The following is a 12,233-nucleotide window of genomic DNA, read 5'->3' as shown; positions in this document are numbered from 1 at the left end:
CTCTAAAACGCCCCGTTGATCCCAGCAGTCTTTTGTTCTTCTGCTACACCAGAACTTAAGCACAGTATTCCTCTCTGTCATCAAGGCTGTAGTGCTGTCCCAAAAACACAGTCACAGAGTGGGCCTTGTGGACATGTTCCTCCATTATCACAAACATGCCCACAAGAGTTTATTTTCCGGCTGCCACTAGAGTACTAAATCTGTATTAGCGCACATATCTGGAAACAGCCTCTGAAAATGAGACTTCTTTCTTGTTTGTGCAAACAGCCGTTTCAGCTGATTACCTAAAACTCAAAATTCAAGAGTTGTTTACTGGACAATTTGAAATAAATAAACACAAGACAGACATCTCATTTATCTCTTTATTACAAAGAGTACAAGAATATAAGAGCCAAAATCAAATCAAATCTCTGCAACCAGGAAAAGTTGTTGGTTTACTGGTGATAGTTTTTTTTTTTCTGCTGCTGGAGACTGATTGTAAGCGTTTACAGCAACTAGCTTGCCAGCAAGAGGTTGAAGGTGTTGCACATCCATGCAAACGCCCACAGATTGGCTAAGGTTAGCAAACAATTGCCATCTAATTTATACACAGAGACAGACGCCTAACAGTCTGTGCTGATGAGTACAAATCACCTGCGGTGCGTCTCTCTGTAATAGGGGACACGACTCAACTGGTTCTATTTGTGGTTCTATTCCTATATGAAAGCAGGGTTGCTGAGCGCTTACGTCATTTTGTGAAAGAATTTCTATTTTTAAGCAACGCAGCTCTGGCTGGACTCTGAATGTAAGTATAATGGATGGGAATTTCCGTTTGTGGAGATGTCAACAGACTTGCAATTTTCTCCGATTTCTCACAGTTCAATTCAACTTAATTTAAATAGCGTCAAATTAAAACAGCTGCATCAAAGTGCTTTATATTGTAAGGTTAAGACCCGACAATAATACAGAGAAACCTGAGAAAACCCCAACAATCACACGACCCCGTTTAAACAACAGTGGAAGGAAAAACTGTGGCAGAGCCACAAAAAGAATGAATTCTTACTTTTATTTAGTGTCACGTTCTGCTTTATGTTAAACACAAGCACGAAGAATTTTCAATTTTGTAAAATGTATAAAAATAAATGTATCACAGTGTTGTAACATTAATACTTACTATATGGACTTTTTCAGGCTGAAAGGTAAGAAGTTAAAAAGCCGTCCTTCGTTCAGCCGTACCTCACTGTTTAGTCAAGCCAAACCATATGTGTTGGAATGTGGGTTTAAACTGCTTGAACTCAAAGCAACATGGAGTTCTCCGAAATGCTAAGAGTTGCATAAATACCCTTCATGTAAACCGTGTGAGGAATTTTCATGTCACAGAACTAAGTTGCTGCAGAGCACACATCACAAGCTTAGCACCAAATCTCTCCTCATCCATTAGCTGCGAGGTAAATGGAATATTATGATGCACCTGAATAATAATAATGATGATTGTAAGAATTCAGAGTTGCGTTAGAAATTAAACTTTACACTTTTTTCCAAATTGGAGCAAAACCTTGAGGCGCTATTAAGAAAACTGAGACTAAGCAGAAAAGTCACTTTGAAAACATAAACGTTTCTACAGCACCAAAATCAATCTTTATTCTTCATCAGGTATTAAATACTTTCCACAATACAACCAGCTCTTTTCTAAAAGGATAGTCTAAGCCCGTTATTATCAAGAAAAAAAACTTCTTGTGATCAAAGTGTTTAAAAAAAAAAAAAAAAGAACAGGAAATTTAAACATGAATGACATCATTTCCTGTAAAGCTCAGAGGATGTCAAACAGCAGGCCCTCCACATATCACTTTAAAATGATAAAAAACTCCCCCAAACAGGACACATCTACACACAGATATTTTGGCTCATTGATGCACATTCTGATATAATCACAGTTCTAACAGCAAGTCTGTGCTGACCGATTCAGCTGAAGGTAAAACAGTGACAGCACATTTCATTTTGTCAAAGGAGGGAACACTAACCTCATTTCACTGGATGGAACTCAAAGCACTGAGGAAAACAACAAAAGACATTAAATAGCTCAATCTGACTGCGCATGCTTTCCTCACGAGGGCATTTATTATTGATTTTAGAAGGAGCCCTACAAACACAGTAAACAGAAGCTCCTGGAGTAAGTGACACGAGATATATACCCCCCACCAGTGTGCACATCACATTATCTGAAACCTCAAAAGTTAGAAGCTGAACTCTGTGTGCTAGTGTTAAATAACATCCCCGCTTTCATTTCAAGGTTAAAGAGTTTCCATGCAGCCAACACAGTTCAAATGCAATCATGCAGAGTTCCTGATGTTTGGCCTGGATGAACGCAGAACTACACACAGGTGAACCCCCCGATTTATGGTGATAGTGTCAGTGTTGGGCTACCACACATGCGGGGGTCCTGCTACATCATGACTGATCGAAGGTTCAGACAATCAGAAATGCTTTCAGAGTTTACTTCACTCCATTTGACCTGGACACCCACACATGTGGCAGTCCAAGATAAATCAAACTACAGACGACAACGTAAAGTGAAGCGAGCTGTGCAAACAAAGGAGTTAGTGACTGAGTAACAGAGCGATTTGACACAAAAGCACAAAAAATAGTTAATCACTTTCCTTCACGGCGCTTGTGAGAGTGAGGACTCCTCATGACTTGACTTGTGTAATTTAGGTTCACTTGTACATCATGTTTCCACTGTTGTGGGTTACAGAGGCACTGCCTTATTAGAACTGTATCACTGTTTAGTGGCCAATTTCTTTTAATGATTCCAGTTACTGCTTCAAGAAACAGTTACAAATGTTCCATCTCCAGAAACAGGAAAATTAACGTGTTTTATAGTATTTAAGTTAGAACTGTCAAAGATCGGAAGCAGTTAATGTTAGGCATATGTTGTTAAATGTGTGAGGTTAAATATGCGTTTCAGTGACACGGTGTTAACAAGTTTGGTAGAGGCACACATGCCCTGCTTCCTTTCAGGCCCACCATAAAGCTACTGGAAAACAAACAGGGCTTTTTACATTGTTAATGCTAAGCAGAAGTACTTCAGCACTGCCTCTAGTAACAGATCTACATATCTGGGAAATGGTGACGATAAGAGGCATCTCCCTGTAATATTTGTGAATTTAACTTAATGTATGATGCTACAGCTGAAGTGACTCTGACACCTTAAGCTGAGCCTTTCTGCTTCCTCTTTCAGTCTCTGTGCCAAGCTAAGCTAACTTCACATGTTCACACAATATGAAGATGACCTTGTGATGTAAATTGAATGTTAGCCAGCTGACGTGTGCTTTTAATCAAAGAAAATCTCCCCGGCATTAATGTTTGTCTGGAATTTTCCGGTTTGGACTGCTGGCGCTCACGGTCTCATATTACGCTGAAACAGGTGGAGAAAAACTTCCGGCTGAGCAAAACCCAATGTTTGTCTTTACTGCAGACTTTCTGCTGCTCCGTGTGGTGTAGAAATCCAAACAGGCACTCCCCGTATCACTCCAGCATTTGAAAAGCCATCTTCTGAGACATGGGCGAGGATGTCTGATACGACCACATCACAGGGAAGCCTTTGAGTTAAGTGCCAGCTATGATGTGATACTTCATATTTTGGGCAGTATGACAAAACTGCTGAGTAAGTCTCTCAGTATAAGGCATAATCCAGGAGCCATGCCAGATCCAAAAATAGTCTGTGGTGAGTAACAATGATTGCTCACCAGACCGCGCCGTGCTATATGTGCACTGCGACTCTTAATTTGGTCTTTTTTGGCAGGAACAGAACAAAAGAAGAGTTTCCTCAACTGAGGTTCAAAGCCTTAAAGAGGAGGTTGGAGGTCAGACCACACAGAAAACTTCATGTCCAGAAAAGACATCCACCACTTCGCCACTTGGGACAGAAAGATTCGATTGGACTCGTGTCACAGACCGGAAGCCTCTGAATGATGGTAGGGTCCGTTCACCTGTTATAGATGAGAATAAAACAAACACCTGGGTTAGCACAGATCGCTTGAGCCAAAGCTGGTAACACTAAAGTGATTATTGCCAACACAAAGAGAATTTGACTTATACTACGGTGGCCCTGAGACGTCAAATGCACTGCAACAAAGAAATAAACAAAGCCTTACAAAACACAACAGAAGTGTTTTGGGGAGACAATAATGTGATGGAGCAGCTGCAGAAAGGACATGCTAACAGGAAGTAAATTATTCATGAATCACAACCCACCCTCGCTTTCATTCAGGTCTATTGTGCTGTTTTCTTGATATAGCAAAGTGTCAGGGAGCTGTATTCCTCGTACCAGGAGGGGCAGGCTGTCCTGTTAGCTGCTGTACGTGTTTTAATAATGCAGAAAAAAATTTGTGGGCAGTAATCTGACTACACCTGTCAGAGCCTTTCACAACTTCAAAGTGTTCTACTGTCAGAAGAGACGGCAGCAGTGTTGGGTGTGGCATGACTGCTTTGTTCTGCTGGTAGAATAATTACACTGATAAGCTAAAGATTATGTCAACACGCTAACATTAAGAAAGATTCAAGTTTTAGTTAAGCAAAAGATCTTCTTACTGAATATACAAGCACAAAAACATGAGTGTGAATCAAGGTGTGAGTGTGCAGCCGAGTTAAGTAAAGGATGCTGGTTTTTCAGAATGTGTCTGCTTTGAAATTTTATATTCGGGCTCCATGTATGACAGTGAAATAGCTGATTGGCTACTGTTTTTAAGTTTTCTATTTTTTTACATTTATGTGTTATTATTAAATGCTGAGCTTGTAAACTTTTCACAAAAACTTTAATTAGAAACATCACATAAAAAGGACAGCACGGTTATTGAACGTTAATGATGATTTAAAAAAAATAATACATTTATTCAGAGTCTAGAATGTCAGACCAAGATGTTGTGTCTACGTGGGGTGTTGTAACAGGGAGAAACATCTGTTTCATTAATTGACCAGAATATTACGCCATGTAGACGTGTTGGTTCATCCCTCGGCTACATGTCGACAGCATATTGAGAAAGAAAATTAAAAGTGGTTTTGAGGCACATTTTGATCCACTTAAAAAAAAAACAAAAAAAACAAAAAAAAAAAAACATGCAGCTTTAGATTTAGGTAGCTCAAGTCCAAGCTCAGAGTAGAGGTCAGCAGATATTCATGTGCAAAAGAAGGTTTTCACAGGACCATGTAGTTCTGTGAAAAACCTTTACTGCTTCCATATGAATTTAGAGGGTAAGCAGCAGCCAGATGGTGCTAATCAGACGCTTGTGATGAGTTGATTTGCAGTAACTGTGAGCACTTTATAAATGAAGACATTCTGGCAGTTTGCTGTTCCGGTGCGTTCAGTTGTGCATCTCAGGAATGAACATCGCAGCATTCGGTCTAAAGTCAAACTGTGCAATGCTCAGAGAAATAACAAAGAGAGCTGCATCTCAGACTCTATAATGTAAAAGTTGGTGATGACGGTACAGTTAGAAAAAGACTAAAAACTACTATAGCTTGTTTGGGGAGATGCTGGGCGACAGCCTCTTCTCTGTAAAAAGACCACGGCAGCACAGCTTAGATTTGCAAAGCTGCATGTAAACAGAGCAAAACACCTGTAGAACAGATGAGACTCAAGTGGAGATGTTTGGCCATAATGGACAGCGAAACATTTGACGAAAACCAAAACCTCTCATACCAACTGTCAAGGATGGTTGTAGACAGGTATCGATTTGGATGATGATTCGGCCCTCAGGACCTGAGCACCTTACAGTCACTGAGTGGATGATGGACTCCTCTGTATATAGAAATATGATAGAGGCCATCTGTCTGACAGCTACAGCGTGGCTGAAAATGGATCATACAACAGGACAATGATCCCAAGTAGAGATGGCACGATACCACTTTTTTATGTCCGATACCGATATCATAAATTTGGATATCTGCCGATACTGATATGAATCCGATATAGTGTTTTTTAATCAACAAAACTGTTTTTTTTAAATATCTTGCTGAATTTTGTATAAGTTCATACTCAAGTTTAAAACAACAACTACACTAAAGCTATTCTGTTATACCTGTATGCAAAAAAAAATGTTTCATAGTTCAGCAATACTGATCAATCTAATAAACTTAAACCTACACCATCCTCCCTATTCTGGTATTTTAAAGAGTACTTAGCGTAAATATTAAGCAACCTAACTAATAGGGTTCCAACTCCCAGCAACAACAAAAATAAATAAATAAAAAATAGGGAACCACCCCTCACGCTCCACCTCATGATGCTTAATCGACGTAATCAACCTTAATTTGATGCAGTGTGAAAAAAATGCACAGAAATCAATTATTTTTCAAGAAATATTAAATAGATTCAACATCTTTCTTCAGCAAAATTGCAGACTGCACAGATAGTACCTTCCCAAAGGAAAAAGTACTATAGCTTACTAGGGTATTGTCAAGGTCTGCGGAGGCAGACCGTGCGGAAAGGTGTGTGGTGGACCCAGGTGCGAACACAAACGAGGCTGCAGGAGTGGATTCCAACCAAAACGAGCCTTTTATTATGGCTGAAAAACTCATGGAAAAGAACAACAAAGTAACTGAGGGAAAACCTGAACATAGACTGGGAAACTATGACTCTAATGAGATTTAGACTGCAAAATACAAACTATGGCTGGGATACTATGACAAGGGGTAGGGGAGATAACACAGACGACGCGAGACAGACTGTATGAAACACAGAGACTAAATACACATGAGGGATGATTAGGGGAAGTGGCCACACATGGGAACACAGCTGACACACATGAACTTAACGACAGGACAGAAGGAGTGAAACTGAATACACTGACCGTGAATACAGACTTTCAAAGTAAAACAGGAAACATGGAGATTAGACAAGACACATGAACCGGGGAGACGTAGTACAGGGGAGATGACATAACCACACGAAGGGCAAGGGAGACTTAATACACGGGTAGTATGTACAAATGGCTGGACTGCCTTAGTGACCCTAAACAAAGAACAAACATCAAAATAGGCTAAAACACAAAACACTGGGTCGCACGACCCAGGACCATGACAATACCCCCCCCTCAAGGGCTGGCTCCCGACAGCCCAAAACCGAGAAACCAAACAAAAACAGAAAAACCCCACCCAGGGCGGGAGGCGGGGGACCAGGACGGAGGGACCAGAACAGGAAACAAAACGAACAACAGAACACACAGGAGCACAAGACCAAAGTCAAAACAAAGTTCAGGGGGCCAACCCAGAGCCCACAGGCACAAGAGTACACGGGTCACATGGTCGGGGGGCCGACCAGGCGGGCGGCACAGGTGACAGAGCCGGTCCGGAGGCCGGCCGCGCAGAAGGCAGTGGCGGCGACGAAGGCGACGGAGCAGTTCAGGAGGCCGGCCGCGCGGAAGGCAGCGGCGGCGACGAAGGCGACGACGGAGCAGTTCAGGGGGCCGACCGCGCGGAAGGCAGCGGCGGCGACGAAGGAGACGGAGCAGTTCAGGGGGCCGGCCGCGCGGAAGGCAGCGGCGGCTCCCAAGTGTCAGGCGTACCGGCCGAGGCTTGGAGGGCACAGGACCAGGCGACGCTGAAGCGGAGGCTGGCCCAGGCGACGCTGAAGCAGAGGCTGGCCCAGGCGACGCTGAAGCAGAGGCTGGACCAGGCGTAGCAGAAGCACCGGCTGGACCAGGCGTAGCAGAAGCACAGGCGGAGGCTGGACCAGGCGTAGCAGAAGCACAGGCGGAGGCTGGACCAGGCGAGGACGAAGACTCGGATGAAGCTGGACCAGACGAAGCACAGGCTGAAGCAGGACCAGGCGACGACGAGGTGGCCGCAGGTGGCGGCTGGACAGGTTCCTCGGGCCCTCCAGCTGACGAGGCATGAGGCTGAACGGGCCCCTCGGACCCTCCAGCGGAGACAGGAGGCTGAACGGGCCCCTCGGGCCCTCCAGCGGAGACAGGAGGCTGAACGGGCCCCTCGGGCCCTCCAGCGGAGACAGGAGGCTGAACGGGCCCCTCGGGCCCTCCAGCGGAGACAGGAGGCTGAACGGGCCCCTCGGCCCTCCAGCGGAGACAGGAGGCTGGATGGGCTCCTCGGGCCCTCCAGCGGAGACAGGAGGCTGAACGGGCCCCTCGGACCCTCCAGCGGAGACGGGAGGCTGAACGGGCCCCTCGGACCCCCCAGCGGAGACGGGTGGCTGAACGGGCCCCTCGGACCCTCCAGCGGAGACGGGTGGCTGGACGGGCCCCTCGGACCCTCCAGCTAACGTGACGTGAAGCGATGGTGTCGCCGCAGGGTGCCGGATAGGCACACCTGGGAGTCCAACAGCAGATGCAGGACAAACGGTTATGTAGGCCCCTGGCTGGACTAGGAGCTGAGGAAACACAGGCTGCTGAGGCACAAACCCAGAGAGAGAGAAAACAGGTAGAAAACAGTCTATAGGGCTTAACATCTTGGCATGAAAAACCGTGAAGTGAACAGTGGTAGGGACCACCAGTTCAGAGCCAGCAATCATTAGGTTCCCAGAGTCTGCATCAGTCCAAGGTGGCTCGCAGGTTACTGGCCCAGTCTCAGTAATCCTAGGAGAGGCCAACATAAGCTGGTTGGACTTAACCGATGGTAGTGTGCGGCTCAGAGGAGCTGGTTCAACCATACGGAAAACAAGAATTGCCACTCGATCCACAAAAACAAGGCTTAGATCATCAGGAGCTAACTCCTGAAAAAACAGTAAACACACAGGTATGGACCTAACCAATGTCACCGTGGTAGCATGACTGTGGTGTGTTGGATGGATGTGTTTGTTGGAACCTGCACCCGCAGTGATCTGTGGCGTCAGAGTGATGACTATATTGAGTGGAGAGACAGATACAGGCAAAACGGTACGTAAACCATTAACTGAAGCAGGTGACACTTCAGGCTGAGAGTGAGTGGTTACAACATTGTTCGAGGCTAAAATCTTATCCAGTGATGAGTTCACAGAGACAGGAGAAAACGGTGTCACATTAACCCTGATCTCAGCCTCCATCTCCTGAGTGGAGGTACTGGTGCTGGAGCAAAACAGTTCAGAATCACCCTGTGTATGACCTTCAGGAAGACAGAATTCATATTGTGACGTTACACAGTCCAGGTTACCATGATCAGCATTTATGTTTTCATCTTGACAGGTTAGAGTGAGTTCATGATCGGCGTTCACCGTTTTCAGTTCATTAAACACAAGAGTAGCAGGGAAAACAGGATCACTAGTCATGTTACACTTTAATCCATGATTTGCCAACTCTGCAATATCCTTGCTTACTGTGGCTTCAGAGGGCCCCGGAGTTGAGAAAACACAGTTCTTGAGGTCAGGCTCAGAAACAGATAGCTCAGACTTGGATGGAACCTCAGACATGGTAAAAGACACAAAAGGAAACACCTTCACCCCACTACTCACACTATTACCCTGAGAATCAGTGGAAGTCTCTTTCAGTCTATGTGTAGATTTTGTGGTCCCTGCAGGATTGAGTGAAGCAGTCATGATCGGCTGAGAAGGACTGTCCCTAGCCTGTGGCTTGGTGAATAGCTCATTGCCAGCCATATCACCGGCTAAGTCTGTAGTTACTTCACATGCCGCCCGCTCAGAGGAAACTTGGCTTGACAGAACAGGTTCACTCACCTCCGAGCATCGGGTGATGCGGTGACGATGCGAACGCCGTTTTTTCTTGGCCGTGGGCCCCGTTAACATGGAAAGTGGAGCCTCCTGCGGTGACGCAGAGGCTGAGGAGGCGAGTGTTGGCGGAGCGTCAGGCGGGAGCTCCTGGCAACTCCGGGGGCCCCCAAAGGCCAGGCGTGTCCCGCGGAAAATCTCACCGTAGTGAGGAGCGAGCCCTGGCTTCCCCCGTTGCTCCTCCTCCAGTTGCGCGCATGCGGCGCTCTGCCGCTCCTCGAGGTCGAAATCCATTACCTCCACAGCCTCCTCGTGTCGTTCAGTGGAGGGCGAGACATGCCGTAGCGATGAGCGACGTGAACGCCGCTTCCGTCTTGAAGTGGACGCGGATGGAACTTGGTTTTCTGTGGTGACTGGCTCCTCGTCCTCCGACCACATCCGCGCCAGAAAGGAAGCGGGAGAAGAGTAGTCCGATCGAGGCAGCGAGGACGGGCGGCCGGTCCGAGGCGGGGCGGCTGGCGGAAGCTCCTCCTCGGAGATAAGCCAGGGCTTCCAGCGTAGCTCATCCTCCCAATACGCTCGCAACACCTGCTGTCGCTCCTCCTCACCGAAGTCAACAGCCTCGGGCATCTCCGTGCAGGCAGGCGGTGGCGAAGATGCGGAAGCTGATGAAGTGTGAGCCAATGGTGTGTCCGTGGTGAGCCTCACCGTTCCGACTCTGACCGCCACTGGCTCATGAGGCGGCGGGGCAACGGCGCGATGGCACGGCTCTGGTGAAGGTGCACGCCCACCGGGCCGCTGCTGCTGCGGACGGAGTCGGAGAGCGGAGACGAGAAGGTCGCTGACGAGGGGGTGCAGCGTCTCCCATAACCAGGGGAACACAGACACGCACACCCCTACCTGGCGGGCGAACTCCTCCCGTTCCTCCTCACTGGAACAGTGCAGCCACTTGTCGCATAGCGACTCCACTGTCTGGACAATCTCCAGTCTTTGTGTCGCTGGGTCCGGCATGGTCGCGTCGTACTGTCAAGGTCTGCGGAGGCAGACCGTGCGGAAAGGTGTGTGGTGGACCCAGGTGCGAACACAAACGAGGATGCAGGAGTGGATTCCAACCAAAACGAGCCTTTTATTATGGCTGAAAAACTCATGGAAAAGAACAACAAAGTAACTGAGGGAAAACCTGAACATAGACTGGGAAACTATGACTCTAATGAGATTTAGACTGCAAAATACAAACTATGGCTGGGATACTATGACAAGGGGTAGGGGAGATAACACAGACGACGCGAGACAGACTGTATGAAACACAGAGACTAAATACACATGAGGGATGATTAGGGGAAGTGGCCACACATGGGAACACAGCTGACACACATGAACTTAACGACAGGACAGAAGGAGTGAAACTGAATACACTGACCGTGAATACAGACTTTCAAAGTAAAACAGGAAACATGGAGATTAGACAAGACACATGAACCGGGGAGACGTAGTACAGGGGAGATGACATAACCACACGAAGGGCAAGGGAGACTTAATACACGGGTAGTATGTACAAATGGCTGGACTGCCTTAGTGACCCTAAACAAAGAATAAACATCAAAATAGGCTAAAACACAAAACACTGGGTCGCACGACCCAGGACCATGACAGGTATATATATTACCGTAGACTTAATAGTTACTATATACAGTAATGGACTTCTATTCCTTTTACATCAAATTAAAACTTTGGGTGTAAGATTCGGATAATTATTTATTAAAAGCTAGACATTTTAAATGAGAATAAAGAAAAGTATGTCTTTGTGCCCCTTTTCCCTGTTCATGCCCTATCGGCCCCCCTGGCTAAACTTTGCTAGATCCGCCCCTGCACAGTTACAGCCGTCAGCTACGTAGAAAAAGATCCTTGAGTAGAAAGTAATATTAAATAAATTCTAACAACAGCTTATCAAGCTTAAACGTGCTGCTGTTGTTCAGCCGCTGGTTTCCTCTTTCTGGTGCAAAGTGGGCCAAAAGCAAACAAGAGAGACGGACTCGCGACAGAAAAGCCGATCAGCTGATCGTTAAGCAGTTTCATGATTGAAGTAGCAGCCGGAGAGCGAGAGGCAGTCGCTCCATATATCGCTTGTTAAGCTTAACGCAGGAATGCTTTACAAACATTCAGAGATGGACTTACACGCTTGCTTTACTTCTCTCGGGGATAACTTTGTCGGAGATGAAATGTCGGGTTGCTAGCGAAGCTCCACATGCTATCCAGACCACCGACAGGTCCCGCATGCCACAGCCGCTCTATCACGTGATGCATACTGCTCCGAGTGCTAACGTTCTGAGGTGAGTTACGGCGTGTTGCAAGTTTTGTGAGGTGCTTTCGTGATATTTAATGGATCGGATTACATTTTTTATTTTTCTCCGATATCCGATCCAGTAATTTAGGTCAGTATCGGACCGATACCGATACGTAATATCGGATCGGTCCATCTCTAATCCCAAGCATATAAAACGAGCACATATCCACATTTGAGCCATTTTTACCAAAGTAGCTGTCTAAGAACTAACAGCACCTCATGACAACAAGAGCCAGAAAACAAATAAAGGCATAAAAA

The 12,233-nt window shown here is 46.2% G+C and overlaps 1 protein-coding gene across 4 annotated transcripts in view; it reads right to left on the bottom strand.

Annotated features, from left to right (window-relative positions):
• Positions 1-1,594: 1,594 nt before the first annotated feature.
• The window catches only part of gdap2 (ganglioside induced differentiation associated protein 2), a 37,074-nt gene continuing 26,435 nt past the window's right edge, over positions 1,595-12,233 (bottom strand). For all 4 annotated transcript variants that reach the window (XM_085249636.1, XM_085249638.1, XM_085249637.1 and 1 more), the window contains exon 14: positions 1,595-3,968. In XM_085249636.1, the coding sequence (XP_085105762.1) occupies positions 3,927-3,968 (42 nt within the window). In that variant the 3' untranslated portion in view covers positions 1,595-3,926. The remainder of the gene's footprint in view (positions 3,969-12,233) is intronic.

Source organism: Mchenga conophoros, linkage group LG16, assembly GCF_057382185.1.
Source record: "Mchenga conophoros isolate Kocher_MC1m ecotype Shallow Benthic linkage group LG16, M_conophoros_male_GT1.1, whole genome shotgun sequence".
NCBI lineage: Eukaryota > Metazoa > Chordata > Actinopteri > Cichliformes > Cichlidae > Mchenga > Mchenga conophoros.
Note: the sequence above shows the minus strand (reverse complement) of the source record. Positions and strands in the feature narration are given on the sequence as shown.